Source organism: Oncorhynchus mykiss, chromosome Y (genome assembly GCF_013265735.2).
Source record: "Oncorhynchus mykiss isolate Arlee chromosome Y, USDA_OmykA_1.1, whole genome shotgun sequence".
Classification (NCBI taxonomy): Eukaryota; Metazoa; Chordata; class Actinopteri; order Salmoniformes; family Salmonidae; genus Oncorhynchus; species Oncorhynchus mykiss.
Genome location: NC_048593.1, coordinates 6,926,390 through 6,944,292, shown reverse-complemented (window position 1 = coordinate 6,944,292; position 17,903 = coordinate 6,926,390). Strand labels below are relative to the sequence as shown.

The 17,903-nt window shown below is 42.1% G+C and overlaps 1 protein-coding gene across 1 annotated transcript in view; it reads left to right on the top strand.

The window, feature by feature from the left end:
* Positions 1 to 513: 513 nt before the first annotated feature.
* LOC110509308 (neuropeptide FF receptor 2-like) overlaps positions 514 to 17,903 on the top strand; it is a 31,339-nt gene continuing 13,949 nt past the window's right edge. Inside the window, exons 1-3 of the mRNA XM_021590235.2 lie at positions 514 to 871; positions 11,801 to 11,900; positions 12,018 to 12,138. Of these exons, the coding sequence (XP_021445910.2) occupies positions 514 to 871; positions 11,801 to 11,900; positions 12,018 to 12,138 (579 nt within the window). The remainder of the gene's footprint in view (positions 872 to 11,800; positions 11,901 to 12,017; positions 12,139 to 17,903) is intronic.

Sequence of the window (17,903 nt, the reverse complement as noted above, 5' to 3'; positions counted from 1 at the left end):
GCCATTCAGGATTGTTTAAAGAAGTAACGCTCCCTATACATTTTCCCGCAAAAGGTGGGTAAACGCTTGAGCAAAATAAAAAATGTTCATAAACGGTATTTACTTGCGTTTACCCTCCACTACAGCCCTGTTTACGCCTCCCTCCACTTACTGCCACACACACACATCCATAGAGACCTACAGTACACACAATATAATATTTATCACGTATGGTGTACTGTATGTCAATGATAAGTGCCTTCAAGGTTCAACAATAGAAAGATGGCTTTTGACAGAGAAAAAAAATGTAATCTGAAAATAGCCAGACTGTTGCACATCATCTCTACCAGAACCTTTCTTTTGTCAACCACTACAGTATATTCACAAGGTGTCCAACGTGACGAATCATTTCACTATCTGTACAGCACAAAGAAACCCACAATCTAAAACCACCATCTCACCGTCATACTCTCCCTCCCATTTTCTCTTTCTCTCTCTTTCCCTCACCCCCTCAATCCCTCCTCAGATTCCACCATGACGCAGACTCTGGATCCCAACTGCTCCAACAGCTCAGAAGACTGGAACAGCTTTTACTTCAACTCCTCAAGGGACCCCCAATACCTCCAAAACCCACCCTACCACTACACCCAACAGAATATCACCTATGTGGACTTGTACCTCCACGAGCCCTCGGTGGCGGTAGTCTTCATTGTGTCCTACCTACTCATCTTCCTGGTCTGTATGGTGGGGAATGGTGTGGTGTGTTTCATCGTGCTGCGGAGCAAGAATATGAGGACAGTCACCAACCTCTTCATACTCAATCTGGCTATTAGTGATTTGTTGGTTGGCATATTCTGTATGCCCACTACCCTGGTGGACAACATCATAACAGGTTAGTACTCAAAGGCCTCCGAACCCTGACACTACCCCTCAACCACAACACTAACCATAGCTTCATGTCCAAACTTTGGCTCAACCTTAACCCTACACAATTGCAGGATTGCCCACAGCTGTGGAGGGCACCTGAGCAGGCAATCAACAGGCAGTGGTTGGTAAGGATGTGGACGCACTAGCTCTCTCTGTCCTTATGGGACACCTGGTAAAAAAATGGGGGGATATGGGGAGCCAGGGCGCAGAATCAGAGCCAAAGCCCTCTCCTGACCACGAGCTCCCCGAGCCAAGGGATAGAGAGGCGGTGGGAGTGAGCCACACTGCACTGCACTACACTGCCAACAGCAGAGGTTTGAATTAGGCAGTGCTTAGCAGAGTACAACAGGGAAACAAGTGAGAATACCCGGTTCACCAGCAACCCCCAATCCTCTTCGGACGCAGCCTTGATGCCGTGCATAACGAGGGAGAGAGTCAGTCAGGGCGCAACCAAGGCTATGGGAACCAACAGGTCTGTGTTGGGAGAGAGAGGTGGTTCACCAGCGACCCCCAATCACCTTCGGACGTGGCCGTGAGGCCGTGCGTAATGGGGAGACGGGGAGAGCCAGTTGGGCACAACCCAGGCAAAATGGTGAGATGCGGTGAGATGCGGGGAGCCGGGACGCAGAGTCAGGTGGGTGCCTCCCTCCGAGACGGGAAGGGAAAGGAGGAGTGCACAGGGGAGAAGGGAGAGAACCGAGACTCCCCCTCTTTACCACTGAGTCGTCCTGGTCTACACTTAGGAGGACGAAGGCCACACGGAGGCGGCCTGCTACTGGCCCAACTGTGAAAATCCGGGGGTTCCGATTGATGGCAAAGCAACCCTCAGACAGGCGTAGCCCCAGGAGGAACCTGGGGCAGCAAGGTGTTTTCACCATTTTGTTTTTACGCGGAGGCTAGTGGCCAGACAGAGAAAGGGGGAGAGCCAGTCTGGCACAATCAAATCAAACTTTATTTGTCACATGCCCCGAATAAATTTGTACATGTAGGTAGGGGTGAGGTGATTATGCATAGATAATAAACAGCGAGTAGCAGTAGTGTACAAAACAAATGGAGGGGTGTAAATGTAATAGTCCAGTGGCCATTTGAGTAATTGTTCAGCAGTCTTATGGCTTGGGGGTAGAAGCTGTTAAGTAGCCTTTTGGTCCTAGACTTGGCGCTCCGGTACCGCTTGCCATGCGGTAGCAGAGAAAGCAGTCTATGACTTATGTGACTGGAGTCTCTGACAATTTTATGGGCTTTCCTCTGACACCGCCTCTTATATAGGTCCTGGATTGCAGGAAGCTTGGCCCCAGTGATGTACTGGGCCGTACACACTACCCTCTGTAGCGCCTTACGGTCAGACGCCGAGCAGTTGCCATACCAGGCGGTGATGCAACCAGTCAGGATGCTCTCGATGGTGCCGCTGTACAACTTTTTGAGGAATTGGGGACCCATGCCAAATCTTTTCAGCCTCCTGAGGGGGAAAAGGTTTTGTCGTGCCCTCTTCACGACTGTCTTGGTGTGTTTTGACTATGGTAGATCATTGGTGATCTCTCCAGCTCTCAACCCGCTCCACTACAGCCCTGTTGATGTTAATGGGGGCCTGTTTAGCCAGCCTTTTCCTGTAGTCTACGATCAGCTCCTTTGTCTTGCTCACATTGAGGGAGAGGTTATTGTCCTGGCACCACACTGCCAGTTCCCTGAGCTCCTCCCTATTGGCAAATCCAGGCGATGGGAACCAACAGGTCCGCTTTGGGAGAGAAAGTTGGTAAGACCCGGTTCACCAGTGACCCCCAATCGACCTTGAACAAGTCTGTATTGGGATAGACACAAGCATATAAATATCAGCAATTTACTTTAGTTGGAACCGCACACTGGATCCATGCACCTGATATCCGAGCGGGATAGGGGGAAAGCTCCAGGGGCCCCCAAGGATGTGCTGGGTGTCCATGGCTTTGTTGGGGGAGACCCCGACTGGGGAAACCAAGGCCCCTACCCAGGGTCAGTCAATGGGGGGAGCCACTGGCCGTTTCAGAGCAGTTTAACCAGGGCACTCCCTGCGGGACCCTATCTGATTGTGATGGCCAGTACTCAAACCGAGTCAGCCCTTGTTTGATCAAACCGTCTGCAGCTGTCCGGGGATTAGCAAACGGGGTTGAACCTAGATAATTTTCACATTTCTTCATTCTGAACAGAACCGCTGTTTTTTTCATTCCGTTCCACTTTTCCGAGTAGTTAAATAAACTTCTGAACCGGTTCGGAAAAAAACCAAAGAACCGGTTTATATTGCTCCTTTCTGTTCCCTTTTTAACCTTTAAAATCTACAGTGTTTTTTTTACATTTAGCTCATTAAAATACTTCACCAATCAGTGCAGATAGAGCAGCTTGCAATGGAGCGGACAAGCTACCTAGTTATTTACAGACAAGTGTAGGGCGCGAGATGAGACTGAAATTTTGCACGTGGGGAGAGAGGAAGAGAGGGTGGAACAGGAGGCTTGGCTTGAATCCCTGGACACATTGTCCAATGACATCTATATTTTAATATGCAAAAAAATGGAAGCTGTGAGATAGTCTGCTCCTGTGTCGATTTTCGTCATTTTAGGCTCAAAAGAAGCGTGTCATCCTCACATTTGGGCTGGCCACTTTTATTCCTCTGTTCCCTGGTAGTGTAAAGATGTTAAAAGTTTGCTTAAAAGTCATGAACAGTCAAAATCATGTTTTCATGGAATTTGATATTTGGATGAAACCAGATCAAAGTATGATGACTAAAAGAAAAATGACTGTTGCTTATACATTAATTAAGTTTGATCATAACGTTACTGGTCCATTCCCCCATGTCAAACACTTGAATTCAGGACGCAGGATTATTAAGGGGCTAGGGTGACATCGCCCTAACTCGCTCATTTGAATACACCAATGGTAACATGATATTCTCTTACCTCATTTGAATAAGTACCGCCTAGTCACCAACATTGGAGAAGGTGTGTTTGTGGAGGGGCGTGAGTTATATAACTAGATAGCTACTCTACTGGTGCCAAAAATTGACTGTAGGGTGTCAGCAAATATAATTAAAAGTTGACACTATCCATCCATGGCAAAAATACTTAAATGTCTCCCCTTTCATCTGTATCTGATGTTAGCTAGTTACTGTCTAGCTAGGTCTTCAGCCAGCATGGGACAAAAGGTGGGGAAGGGTCGTTAAAAACTCTACCAGTTGTCATTTCAACACATCAATCGGTGTTGCTGTGACACAAGAGACAAATGGGAGATATATAAATAATTTACATAATTTATTAAATGTAAATGTTGTTTGAGTTGTTTTGTACATCACCAAATTTTCTTGAGATCATTTTTTTGCAACACGGCTCACTGCATCCAAGTTTCTTAACATAGGAGTTTCAAAGAGCTGTCAATAAAGGTGAGCTCATTAATACAGCACATTATTACTCTGCCCACTTAGCCTGTCTTTTCTAACCTTCTGGTAGTCAGCCATGAGAGAATAAGTACATTTTCTCAAATTGTGAGCGTTTCTATCCCCCAAAAATAGTCACTCAAAAGGCTATTTTACATGGGAATCAGAATAACTGTTCAGGAGCTATAAAAAAAGATGGTCTTTTAACTAAAACTTTTATGACTACCTTTTTATTATTAGATGGTTTATAAAAGTTTTAGGCAGTATAGATAATATATAAGTAGATAATAATAGCCTAATATGTTTGGGATATATACAATTAAAACATTGAATCATTGTATCTGTCCCTAGCAAATAAATAAATAAAAACAATGTATTTATATATTTTTTTAAACACATTCAATCACCAACAGTCAAGTCAGATGCATGGCACCATTATGGTTTAGTTTACACTCATTTGCAGTGCATAGCCCTACAATCACTTCTTGATCCAACGGTTGGATATCAACCATTGTACTGTAAATGGCAAATCATTAATTCTTAAGCATTTGTTATAGCTATAACATTGTACAACATTGACAGACAACTAAGGAAGAGAATAGACACAGGAAAATAAATTGATAATCTATATTATAATACGGTAAGCGATTTTAAGACCAAAAGAAGAGCGTTGTCCTCTTATATACCACTGGACACTATATTTAGCTGTTTTTTTGTTTTTGTGTTTGGAATGGCATGGTTACTATGGGAGAGTTAGCTGTCATAATGCAAAGGAGCATTTGTAGGCCAATTTTGAATCGGTAGACTGACTGCATTAATCATAATACTAATTTACTGGACAGCGAGCAATTGACAGTGAGCAAAATAACCATAGACAGGAAGTTGACAATGGCATATTAATAGGCATAAATAAATTTCTACAGTTGCAGTCCTCAAAGAGGAAATTGCATTGAATCAAATTAATCAGATGAAATGATTTACCACCCATAGAGCTAGGGTACTCCTAGTGCAGGGGCCGGCAACCTTTTTTGTGTGGAGTGCCATTTCACAATTTATCCTACCATTTCTAACGATATGCATGCCAGTTATGATTTTCTATGTGTATTATAACTAATTGTGTTTTGTTTTATGTCTAATTGCGGACACACGGATGCATTCCATAGCTCGCTAAACGGAGGTGCTGTCCATTAGCACAACCCAGCTCCACTAAAGGACTACCTGCATCAGATGAGCAATGCCGCACCAAGGCGATGTCCAAGTTGTTGAATCCGGCGCCGTCTTCGCTCCTTTTCAAACGCATCTATAGATCTTTGTATTGTACTTCCTGATTTTCGCCATTGTTTGGTCGATATTGTTTGGCAAGCGTCCTTGATGATTGTAAGTCATTCCTTTGATGTCATGCCTCTTATTTCATTGCGTTATATGTGTATTTGTCTGACATGCAGTTGTGGTCAGCAGTTTTAATGCTATGGTCATTTTAATTTTGATGTATTAATTTGAATTCGGTCTTATTGTGACTTGATAGGAGTGGCTTTATGTATATTATGTTTCTAAATGGTAGTTTTATGGTTTTGATTTATGGATAATATTCCTTGGATGTGTTTTATCTGGATAGAATCCAGATTTCGATTCAAGTGTCTTCTACTGTTTTCAATTGCATTTATCAGACATTTCAATTGTTTATATGTGAACATTTTGTTGGAACACTTGGAAATATGATTTATGCATCTTTGTTTAAAATAATAAGAATAATAATAATGTGTATAAATTGCTCCTCTTTCATGTGTTTCTGTGGAACAGTCCCATTACAAAATAGGCTACATAACTACAAAGGTCAAATAATACATGTGATTATAAAATACAAGGTTCAATAAAAATAAACAACTAAGATGACTGTTAAGCCTACCAACAGCCCTGAACATAACTGGATGTAAAAAAAAAAACATCTTATTTCCATTCCATTATCATCTCCATATCTGTTGCTGAAAATTGTAGCCTACTCCATCTTCCATCTCCCCCGTCTTATTCCAAATCCCCTGCAACACATATACACACACGTTTACATTAGTACTTGCTGAAATTTTCTTGCGTGAACATTACAAGGTTATATCATTTGGTGTTGAAATTCACATCTTACCAATTTAGTGTGATCCTTGTCCCTGCTTTCCATATCTGAGCTGCGTAATATCTATGCTATATTTGGAGACTTTGAGCTGCGCAAAGGCCTCTGAGTGGTCCGTTGTCAGCCGGCGGCGTGAAGGGCTCAGGGTTGACTTCATGTGTGAAAAGATCTGTTCACATAGATACGTGGATCCAAATGCTGAAAGCATTGCAAATATAACATTCTTCAGACTGTCAAATTTCACTGGCATGCTCTTCCAACAGTGGATAATGGAGGCCCCCTGATCTCTCTCAGTCCCTTCCGGTACTTTGCACAGCTCAGTCAATTTTGATGACCAAAGGGAGGATGCCTTGAGCTCGATCAGCTGCCTTTCAGAGTCCTCGACTGAAACACAGACAGATCCAAGTCACTCTCCTCAAAGTTGTCTGACTTTATCAAAAAGGAAAACATTGGGCCATGTTACGTGAAGTCTTGAAATCTTTCAGGGATCTCAGCTCCCCCATGTACACTCCGATAACGTCAGCACTGACAGTGTGTGGAATTGACAGCCCTTTGAGTTGCTTGAAGAGCCCGAAAGTTCCACTTTGGACATCCCGCAAGTAAACTTCTATCTTGGCAAACAATACCTTCCATGCATTGAACAGATCCAGCACTGTTTAGCCTGCACCCTGCAGGCGCAGGTTGAGCTCAGTGAGGTGACCTGTTATATCAGTGAGAAACATCAATTTTACAAGCCAATCCTCATCCTTAAGCTTTGGGTAGTTTTGGCCCTTTTCTGACAAAAAGATTTAATCGTATCCAAACACTTCACGAACCGTTCCAGAACCTTCCCTCCACTTAACCACCTGAAACTGCAGTGAAGAGGCAAGCCTTTGAGGATTTGTTCCATCTCTTCCAGCAGTGTCAAACTGTCTGTGTCAAAGATAAGCGAGCAACAAAGAAACTCACGGTTTTAACTACAGTAGCCATCACAGTACCTAAATCGGAATTTGAAATATTGTAACATATTCTCTTGGTGAATGATACAGTGAAAATTAACCACAGGGGTGGCCAATCTTATCTTCTATCAGCATTGCGAATCCTTTATGTTTCCCCACCATAGCGGGGGCACGGTCAGTTGTAATAGAGAATATGTTTTTAATATCGACACCTCTCTCCTTTAAATGATCGGTGAAGGCTTTTGCTACATCTTCCCCTTTAGTAGTACCATGCATGGGTTTTAGACAAAGGAGCTTGTCGCGTACCTGCTCTGAGTCACAGTATCTTGCAACAACTGACAGATGTGGAATGTCATTCACATCAACACTCTCATCAAGAGCCACACTTTAACGCTACAGTTAGCTGTTCCTTTATATTTTCAACCATCTCAGTAATGCGCCTTTCAACAGTTCTGGCAGACACAGGCATGAATTCTATCTTTGAGATGATTGTGTCTTTGTTAGGCAATCCATCAAATAAAGCCTGTGAACTACTGAGGAAAGACTCCTTGATATATTTCCCTTCAGTAAATGGTTTTCCATGTTTAGCAGTGCACTGCACAACTTTTGTAGCTCCCCTCTGTTGCTTGATTTTTGACTGCATGTAGATTTTTTAAACACACTTCTTTGCTTTTCATACCTGGACACGGCCATCTTGATTCATTCAGCCTTGCTCGCCTCATCCTTGAAGTTTTTCTCATGTCTCGTTTCAAAACGACACTGTGCACTTGACTTGACGTCCAACAAACAACAGTTTTACAACAGAGAATCCATATTCCGTTGTCCAAGAGGCAATACATGAGTGGAAATCTGCCTTGTTTTTTCTTTGCTGATGAGATTTTGCGGCCTGAACCATTTTAAATAACAAAAGAACGCTTGCTAGCTCATAGCCAAGTGAAAACGAATCTCTCATCTTCAGTGCCGCCTTGGTTTTGAATTTGGCGGGAGAGGCGAGGCGGGTCATCTTGCGCTGAACTAATAATATTAATCTCCTGCAAAAACCCATTGGCTAATCAGGTTGACATACCTTGGTAATAACTACAACATTGCGGTGAATATCAATGCAATTTCGAAACCAATGCATGCAATTTCACAAATTTTCTCCAGTCTATAAAAATAAATTACCTGGTGAAAATAAGTGAGATAATAAAAACCTTGGCAAGTCACACAAATAAATAATAATAAAAAAAAAGCCTTGGCGTGCTAAGGCAAATACCCTTGCATGCCAAGGCTAGCACCCTTGTTCTAGTGCATTATGTTATAACATGCATTATCTGACTTATACCTTCAGAATTTTATCTCGGGAGGAGCGGCTCCTGTGAAGGAACTTTGAATTTCTCTGAACTTCTGATTGGCTTAACGCTGGACCAGAGCTAGCTAACAAGCTTCTGTGTGCAGATCGGCACCAACATTTAAAATGACCTTTTTGCAGTTAATAAGTCGAATGTGAAACAATAGTATCTTTAACTAGCATTGAAAAAGTGAATCCATTCTTCTCTAATAAAAAAATAAATATTCAGAGGGGGGAGGGGAGGTAGGCTACACACACACCCACGGACAGATTTTCAGCTGGCAGGAAGTTTCTGAGTGACAGGACTTTGTTGTTTTTTGTGTAACATAAAATAATGTTATTAACTGATTCCCATGCTTTAAAAAGAGTGATTCTGGAACAGTATAGACCATTTAATTCCCAGTTCTGTTTCTGTTTCTTGAAAATGTTTGTTATTTTCCGGTTTTCATGTCTGCTCTCTGAACTGGTTCCAACCCCTGGTTAGCACCCGGCTACCTCTGTTATGTTGTTGGTGGTACTGGGGTTGTTTTCCTGAATGTTTGTGTTTACTGTAATGGTCATATTCTGACAGCTGATAGGTCTAATGGACAAAATCAGTCTAAGACTGTCAACCGTGGCTGCTTCTATACAGAACTTACTGTAAGTGGCACAGTCATGAGCTTAGAGTGCTTAGTGCTATCTACTTTGACCCAATGTCTATTACACAGTTTCCAATCACTCTACTTGTCTTTCCACATATTCCCTCACTCAGTCCCTATACATTTTTGTTCATGCTTATGAAATTGCATGTTATCTGCACTCTTAGAAAAAAGGGTTCCAAAAGGGTTCTTCGGCTAGCCTCATAGGAAATCATTTTTGGTTCCAGGTAGAACTGTTTTGGGTTCCATGTAGAACGCAAAAGGGGTTCTACTCAAACCAAAAAGGGATATTCAAAGGGTTCTCCGATTGCCACGCCCTGACCTTAGAGATCCTTTTTATGTCTCTATTTTGGTTTGGTCAGGGCGTGAGTTGGGGTGGGCTTTCTAAGTTTTTGTGTTCTATGTTTTCTATTTCTGTATGTTTGGCCGGGTGTGGTTCTCAATCAGAGGCAGCTGTCTATTGTTGTCTCTGATTGAGAACCATACTTGGGTAGCCTTTTCCCACATGTGTTTTGTGGATAGTTTTCTGTTTTGTGTCTTTCTGCACCAGACAGCACTGTTTTGGTTTTGTTCGTTCTCTTCATTGTTTTTTTGTTAATCAGTGTTCAGTTCAAATAATAAAGATGAACACATACCATGCTGCACCTTGGTCCTCCACTCCTTCCAACAGCCGTTACACCGATCGTGACAGCCAAAGAATCCTTCAAGGTTCTAGATAGCACCTTTTTTTCTATGAGTGTACCTTTTTCTTAAGAAAAATATTCAAGCTAAGGATCCACTACTGACTCATTATTTGTCCCAGATATTTTCTTTCCTTGTATATTCTACATACAGTGCCTTGCGAAATTATTCGGCCCCCTTGAACTTTGCGACCTTTTGCCACATTTCAGGCTTCAAACATAAAGATATAAAACTGTATTTTTTTGTGAAGAATCAACAACAAGTGGGACACAATCATGAAGTGGAACGACATTTATTGGATATTTCAAACTTTTTTAACAAATCAAAAACTGAAAAATTGGGCGTGCAAAATGATTCAGCCCCCTTAAGTTAATACTTTGTAGCACCACCTTTTGCTGCGATTACAGCTGTAAGTCGCTTGGGGTATGTCTCTATCAGTTTTGCACATCGAGAGACTGAATTTTTTCCCCATTCCTCCTTGCAAAACAGCTCGAGCTCAGTGAGGTTGGATGGAGAGTATTTGTGAACAGCAGTTTTCAGTTCTTTCCACAGATTCTCGATTGGATTCAGGTCTGGACTTTGACTTGGCCATTCTAACACCTGGATATGTTTATTTTTGAACCATTCCATTGTAGATTTTGCTTTATGTTTCGGATCATTGTCTTGTTGGAAGACAAATCTCCGTCCCAGTCTCAGGTCTTCTGCAGACTCCATCAGGTTTTCTTCCAGAATGGTCCTGTATTTGGCTCCATCCATCTTCCCTTCAATTTTATCCATCTTCCCTGTCCCTGCTGAAGAAAAGCAGGCCCAAACCATGATGCTGCCACCACCATGTTTGACAGTGGGGATGGTGTGTTCAGCTGTGTTGCTTTTACGCCAAACATAACGTTTTGCATTGTTGCCAAAAAGTTCAATTTTGGTTTCATCTGACCAGAGCACCTTCTTCCACATGTTTGGTGTGTCTCCCAGGTGGCTTGTGGCAAACTTTAAATGACACTTTTTATGGATATCTTTAAGAAATGGCTTTCTTCTTGCCACTCTTCCATAAAGGCCAGATTTGTGCAATATACAACTGATTGTTGTCCTATGGACAGAGTCTCCCACCTCGGCTGTAGATCTCTGCAGTTCATCCAGAGTGATCATGGGCCTCTTGGCTGCATCTCTGATCAGTCTTCTCCTTGTATGAGCTGAAAGTTTAGAGGGACGGCCAGGTCTTGGTAGATTTGCAGTGGTCTGATACTCCTTCCATTTCAATATTATCGCTTGCACAGTGCTCCTTGGGATGTTTAAAGCTTGGGAAATATTTTTGTATCCAAATCCGGCTTTAAACTTCTTCACAACAGTATCTCGGACCTGCCCGGTGTGTTCCTTGTTCTTCATGATGCTCTCTGCGCTTTTAACGGACCTCTGAGACTATCACAGTGCAGGTGCATTTATACGGAGACTTGATTACACACAGGTGGATTGTATTTATCCTCATTAGTCATTTAGGTCAACATTGGATCATTCAGAGATCCTCACTGAACTTCTGGAGAGAGTGTGCTGCACTGAAAGTAAAGGGGCTGAATCATTTTGCAATTTTTCAGTTTTTGATTTGTTAAAAAAGTTTGAAATATCCAATAAATGTCGTTCCACTTCATGATTGTGTCCCACTTGTTGTTGATTCTTCACAAAAAAATACAGTTTTATATCTTTATGTTTGAAGCCTGAAATGTGGCAAAAGGTCGCAAAGTTCAAGGGGGGCGAATACTTTCGCAAGGCACTGTATCACGTCTTTGTCTTATTTGACAGGCTGGCCTTTTGGAAGTTTAGTGTGTAAGCTGAGTGGGATGGTTCAAGGCATATCAGTGTCAGCTTCAGTCTTTACTCTGGTGGCAATAGCTGTGGACAGGTGAGGTTTCTTTCAACTGATGAAATCATGAATTAAGCTGTGTGTTTGTGAAACAAAAGTGTGTGTGTTGAAAATGTTCACTAAGGAACAATCCATTCTCTCCTCTCCCTATGACAGGTTCCGCTGCATTATATACCCCTTCAAGCAGAAGCTGACCATCTCCACCTCCACGCTGATCATTGTCATCATCTGGGTCCTGGCTATCTCCATCATGTGTCCTTCAGGGGTCATGCTCCAGGTATGCTGGTACAGCTCAGGTTTTATTATTCAAATGTCAGTTTCAACATCAATGTTATAAAGGCCATATTTCACTTTCACAAAAGCAAAACAATACAGTGCATATGCAGTACATTACCAGTCAAAAGTTTGGACACATCTACTCATTCAATGGTTTTCCTTTATTTTGACTATTTTTTACGTTGTAGAAAAGTAGTGTAGACATCAAACTCCTTCAAGACTGTTGGAAAAGCATTCCTCATGAATGTGGTTCAGAGAATGCCAAGAGTGTGTAAAGGGTGGATACTTTGAAGATTCTCCAATCTAAAATATATTTTGATTTGTTTAACACTTTTTTGGTTACTACATGATTCCATATGTGTCATTTAATAGTTTTGTTGTCTTCACTAATATTCTACAGTGTACAAAATAGTAAAAATAAAGAAAAACTCTTGAATGAGTAGGTTCGTCCAAACTTCTGACTGGTACTGTATGTATCAATTTGATATTACTGAATGAAAAGACACGTTTCTGGGTTGAAAATTCCAGCATACTTTTCCGCAAACGGACAGTTTTTGGGAGTTTTTGACGCCGTGTCACAGATACATGGCTTTGGCACACCCCACGGATATGATGGGAAACACAGGTTGGTGTTCAAGCCACGTTTATAGGTCTATTCACGTGGCATGATCATGTTGAGTACTCCAGTGAACTTACCCGATAACATACAGTGTCGCTGAAGTTTCACAAAATCAAAGTCAAGTCTATTTGTCATATGCACAGAATACATTGGCTGGGTGGTAAACTGTAAAAGATAACTATATACAGGTATTTTTTCACAGGCTGGTTTAGATTTTTACTTTACCTCTTAACAGCATTTTAATGTTTGTTTTACACTTTAAATAATTCAGTAATGACTCCAAAAAATGATGTCCATCATCCCATTTTATCACCACAAAGAACTGCCTTCAGCAGAAAACTGCTAGCTAACAGAGCAGAAGTTTACTTGCAAGCACAACTGTGGGAGTAAAGACCTACAGAAATCTAGTGACTACCCTTAGTGGTGAAAGTAAGAAGGTGAGATGAATCAAAGAAACAAACCAAAAACTAACTAGGTTGTCCCTTTCATCTGTGGCTTAATTGTCAGAGTAGAAGAACAAAAATGTTGTATGGGTCAAAATTCTACAAACATCCAGCTAAGAAAAGGACCATATGCATTTTTAGGTAACTTAATAACAACCCAATGTTTATCTCTTAGGAAAAATAAGCTAGCAACCGCAAGATAGCAACACATCCTGGGGAGGGTAGCCATTGCTGGTCAACAGCCCAGCGCTGTATCCAACATGTCTGACAGAAACACAATGACAGAAAGAGGGTTTAGATAATAAAAGTTGCCACATTGATTATTGCGATCCTAATGAATATATAAATCATTTTTTATAATAACAAGCATGTGGATAATTGCTCAACTCTAGCTGGTATGCCATGACCTCATGCTATTATAATTTTTAAATAATCTTCCAAAGACTAAAATGTCACCCCAACAGGGTCACCCCCAAGACTGACCTGGCAACATATAGCCCATGAGAATGGAGTACCAGAGCGAGGGGTGTTCTTCATCCCTGGGAGGAAGCAGAGGAGCCTGGGGTGCATGGATATGGAGTACAATAATATTTAATGTCTCCATAAAACACCTTTAAGATTCAGTATTAATTGCATATTTTTTTCCCTACACTCACTAAATTAAATACTGAAAGCAAATCTACACATACATGAAGCCATTTGATACCTTTGATACCCAGCTGAGCATGAACAATGTTGCACATGAAAGAGGTGTTTGGCCATGTCCTTAGCTCACCCCTGGTGCTGGTGAAAATTTCCACCAAATTTGGCACACATGTCAGCCAAGAAGGGCTCCCTGATGTTGTCACTGAGGCAAGCAAAGGTAACCTCCTTGAGGGGAATGAACCCCTTGTAGCATTGGGGAAAAAGAGTTGAGAAATTACATGCTTCAGAGTGGCTCTCAAAAAGTGAGGCAGTTGATGAGGGTCAGCCAATATAGAGAGTTAGACATTTTACATTTAGCAGAAGCTCTTATCCAACTTACAGGTACTGAATTCATCATACGGTAACTATTTGAGACAACCACATATCACAGTCACAGTACTGTAAGTGCATTTTGCTACATTAAAGTAGCTATTAGCAAAGTCAGTGCTAGTAACAAAAGACAAGTGTGAGAGTTAGTGCTAGAAAAACAAGGGTGTTAGTAAGGGGGGAGGGGGGCATTGATATTATGATACAACGATAGTTTGTGTGGAGGTACACTACCGTTCAAAAGTTTGGGGTCAGTTAGAAATGTCCTTATTTTTGAAAGAAAAGCAAATGTTTTGTTCATTAAAATAACATCAAATTGATCAGAAATACAGTGTAGACATTGTTAATGTCGTAAATTACTATTGTTGCTGGAAATGGATGATTTTTAATGTACACCTAAGTAGTTTTTCCAGAGGCCCATTATCAGCAACCATCACTCCTGTGTTCCAATGGCACGTTGTGTTAGCTAATCCAAGTTTATAATTTTAAAAGGATAATTGATCATTAGAAAACCCTTTTGCAATTATGTTAGCACAGATAAACTGTTGTGCTGATTAAAGAAGCAATGCAACTGGCCTTATGTAGACCAGTTGAGTATCTGGAGCATCAGCATTTGTGGGTTCGGTTACAGGCTCAAAATGGCCAGAAACAAAGTACTTTCTTCTGAAACTCGTCAGTCTATTCTTGTTCTGAGAAATGAAGACTATTCCATGCGATAAATTGCCAAGAAACTGAAGATCTCGTACAACGCTGTGTACTACTCCCTTCACAGAACAGTGCAAACTGTCTCTAACCAGAATAGAAAGAGGAGTGGGAGGCCCCAGTGCACAACTGAGCAAGAGGACAAGTACATTAGAGTGTCTGGATTAACTGGATAAGCTCCGTTCGAAACTATCCTACCAATGGAACTATAAAAACTGTAATATCTCATATTTAACCGAGTCGTGGCTGAATGACATGGATAATATACAGTTGGATGGGTTTTCAGAACAGCTACTTCCGGTAGGACGATGGGTGGTGGTCTGTCTTTTTGTCAATATCAGCTGGTGAGCAAAATCTGATATCAAAGAAGTCTCAAGGTTTTGCTTGCCTGACGTAAAGGACATCATGATAAGCTGTAGACCACACTATTTGCCAAGAGTTTTCATCTATATTTTTTTGTAGCTATCTATTTACCACCACAAACCGATGCTGGCACTAAGACCACATTCAACGAGCTGTATAGGGCCTTAAGCAATGAAGAAAATGCTCATCCAGAGGAAGCTCTCCTAAGTGCATCGATGGCGTCATCCCCACAGTGACCGTACATACATACCCCAACCAGAAGCCATGGATTACAGGTGACATCCGCACTGCGCTAAAAAGTAGAATTGTCGTTTTCAGGGAGTGGGACACTAACCTTTGAGGCAAGCAACACTGAAGCATGCATGAGCGCACCAGCTGTTCCAGACGACTGTGTGATCATGCTCTCTGTAGCCGATGTGACTAAGACCTTTAAATAGGTCAACACTCAAAGCGCATCACTAAGCTAAGGACCCTGGGACTAAGCACCTGCCTCTGCAACTGGATCCTGGACTTCTTGACTGGCCACCCCCAGGTGGTACGGATAGGCAACAACCTATCTGCAACACTGATCCTCAACACCTGGGGCCTCTCAGTGGTGCATACTTAGTCCCCTCCTGCACTCACTGTTCACCCACAACTGTGCTTGCGGCCAAGCACGACTCCAACACGATCACTAAGTTTGCCAACGACACAACGGTGGTAGGCCTGATCACCAACAATGATGAGACAGCCTATGGAGGAGGTCAAATACCTGGCAGTGTGGTACCAGAACAACAACCTCTCCCTCTTCGTTATCAAGACAAAGGAGATGATCGTGGACTACAGGAAAGGGAGGGTCAAACACACCCCCATCCACATCAGTGGGGCTGTAGTAGAGCAGGTCAGGAGCTACAAGTTCCATGGTGTCCACATCACCAACAGTCTATCATGGTCCAAACACGCAAAGACAGTCGTGAAGAGGGCATGGCAACGCCTATTCCCCTTTGGGAGACTGAAAATATTTGGCATGGGTCCTCAGATCCTCAAGAAGTTCTACAGTTGCACCTTCGAGAGCATCTTGACTGGTTCCATCACCACCTGGTATGGCAACTGTTTGGCATCCGACCGCATGGCGCTGCAGAGCACTACCAGAGCACAGGCGGTGTCAGAGGAAGGCCCTAAAAATGGTCAAGGACTCTAGCCATCCTGGCAGTAGGTGCCAATGACTGGCTGTTTGGCTGTCTACATACTGCCCATGCTCAGAGCCCCCGGTAGCTCTTCCCTGGCTGGCTCTGGTAGTGACTTCCCCAGTCAAACCACATACAGGACACGTTTTCAGACACCTTCACTGCACTGCAAGTTGCTTTGGATAAAGGTGTCTGCTAAATTGCATATACTGTATTATATTGTCACATGTTTTTCTGTGCTCACTTGAAGAGGAAGGTGGCGCAGCAGTCCTTCGTGTGTAAATTTTGTCATCAAACTTTGTCATGAAAGTCTGGCATTCTCTGGATTTATGGTGCTTTCAAGACAACTGGGAACTGTGAAGGTTGAATCTTGACATCAGTGATCATCAGGTCGGAGCTTTAGAAAGATGCTCAAGTTCCTGACTTGGAATTCCGAGTTGGATGACCATATTTTCCCAGTCGTAGCTAGTTTGTCCTGAACTCACTGAAGTCTGAGATTTCCCAGTTCCGAGTTTCCAGTTGTTTTGAATGCGGTAGAGGTCATGCTGAATTGACAGCATGGCCAATGTATTCAACCTTTTATGGCCCATGGTGTTGAATGTTCATAATTTTAAGCTTGGAATAGAGACCTTAAACCCAGACTTGGACCACACACCCACAGGCTAGTGATTACCTTTCAACGCTTGCAGTTAGCTACTATTCCTTCCAAATCATTTGCGATTTCAAACTTGTTGTGTAATGTTTATGTCCAATGATTGCTAGCTAAGATTTTGAAAGTATGATGTTGACAAAGCTACAGTAGATATAACATGTTTTCACATGAGCCTTCTTGGATGGGCACTTCTAATGTAACTCTATGACAGCACCCAAGGGGCTTGAATTTTCGAGCTCTACCCGTAGATTTAGTGGTGACATAGTGTCCCCATGAGTGACAGAACAGTAAGCCAATCACGGTGCAACTAGAGAACATTACCAACCCCTACGCTCCATATTTTCCGCTGGCTGCATTTTGAAACACCTGCATTTTGGAGCTGCCTTGCTCAAGAAGGCAAAAAAGAGACCATGTTTGTATGCTGCTTTTTTTTTTGTTGCATTGACATGTATTAATGCCAAATTAACATGCAAAACAGGCGGGGCTCAAAACATGCGGGAGGCTTACAATTTGCACCGATCTGCATGCCAGTTATGAATCTTTATATATGTACATTTTCATGGAATAACGTTTTTGTTTCTCAAAATCAATGTCACAAGCATTTCGCTACACTCGCATTAACATCTGCTAACCATGTGTATGTGACAAATAAAATTTGATTTGATTTGATTTGGTTAATCATAAAAATCTAAAATAAAATTATACAAGTTAAAATTCAACTATGACGAGAGCACTAGCCTATGCCATATGAACACATTGATACACTGTGATCCATTGGCGGCTAAATAAATGAGATCCTAGACTATAGGC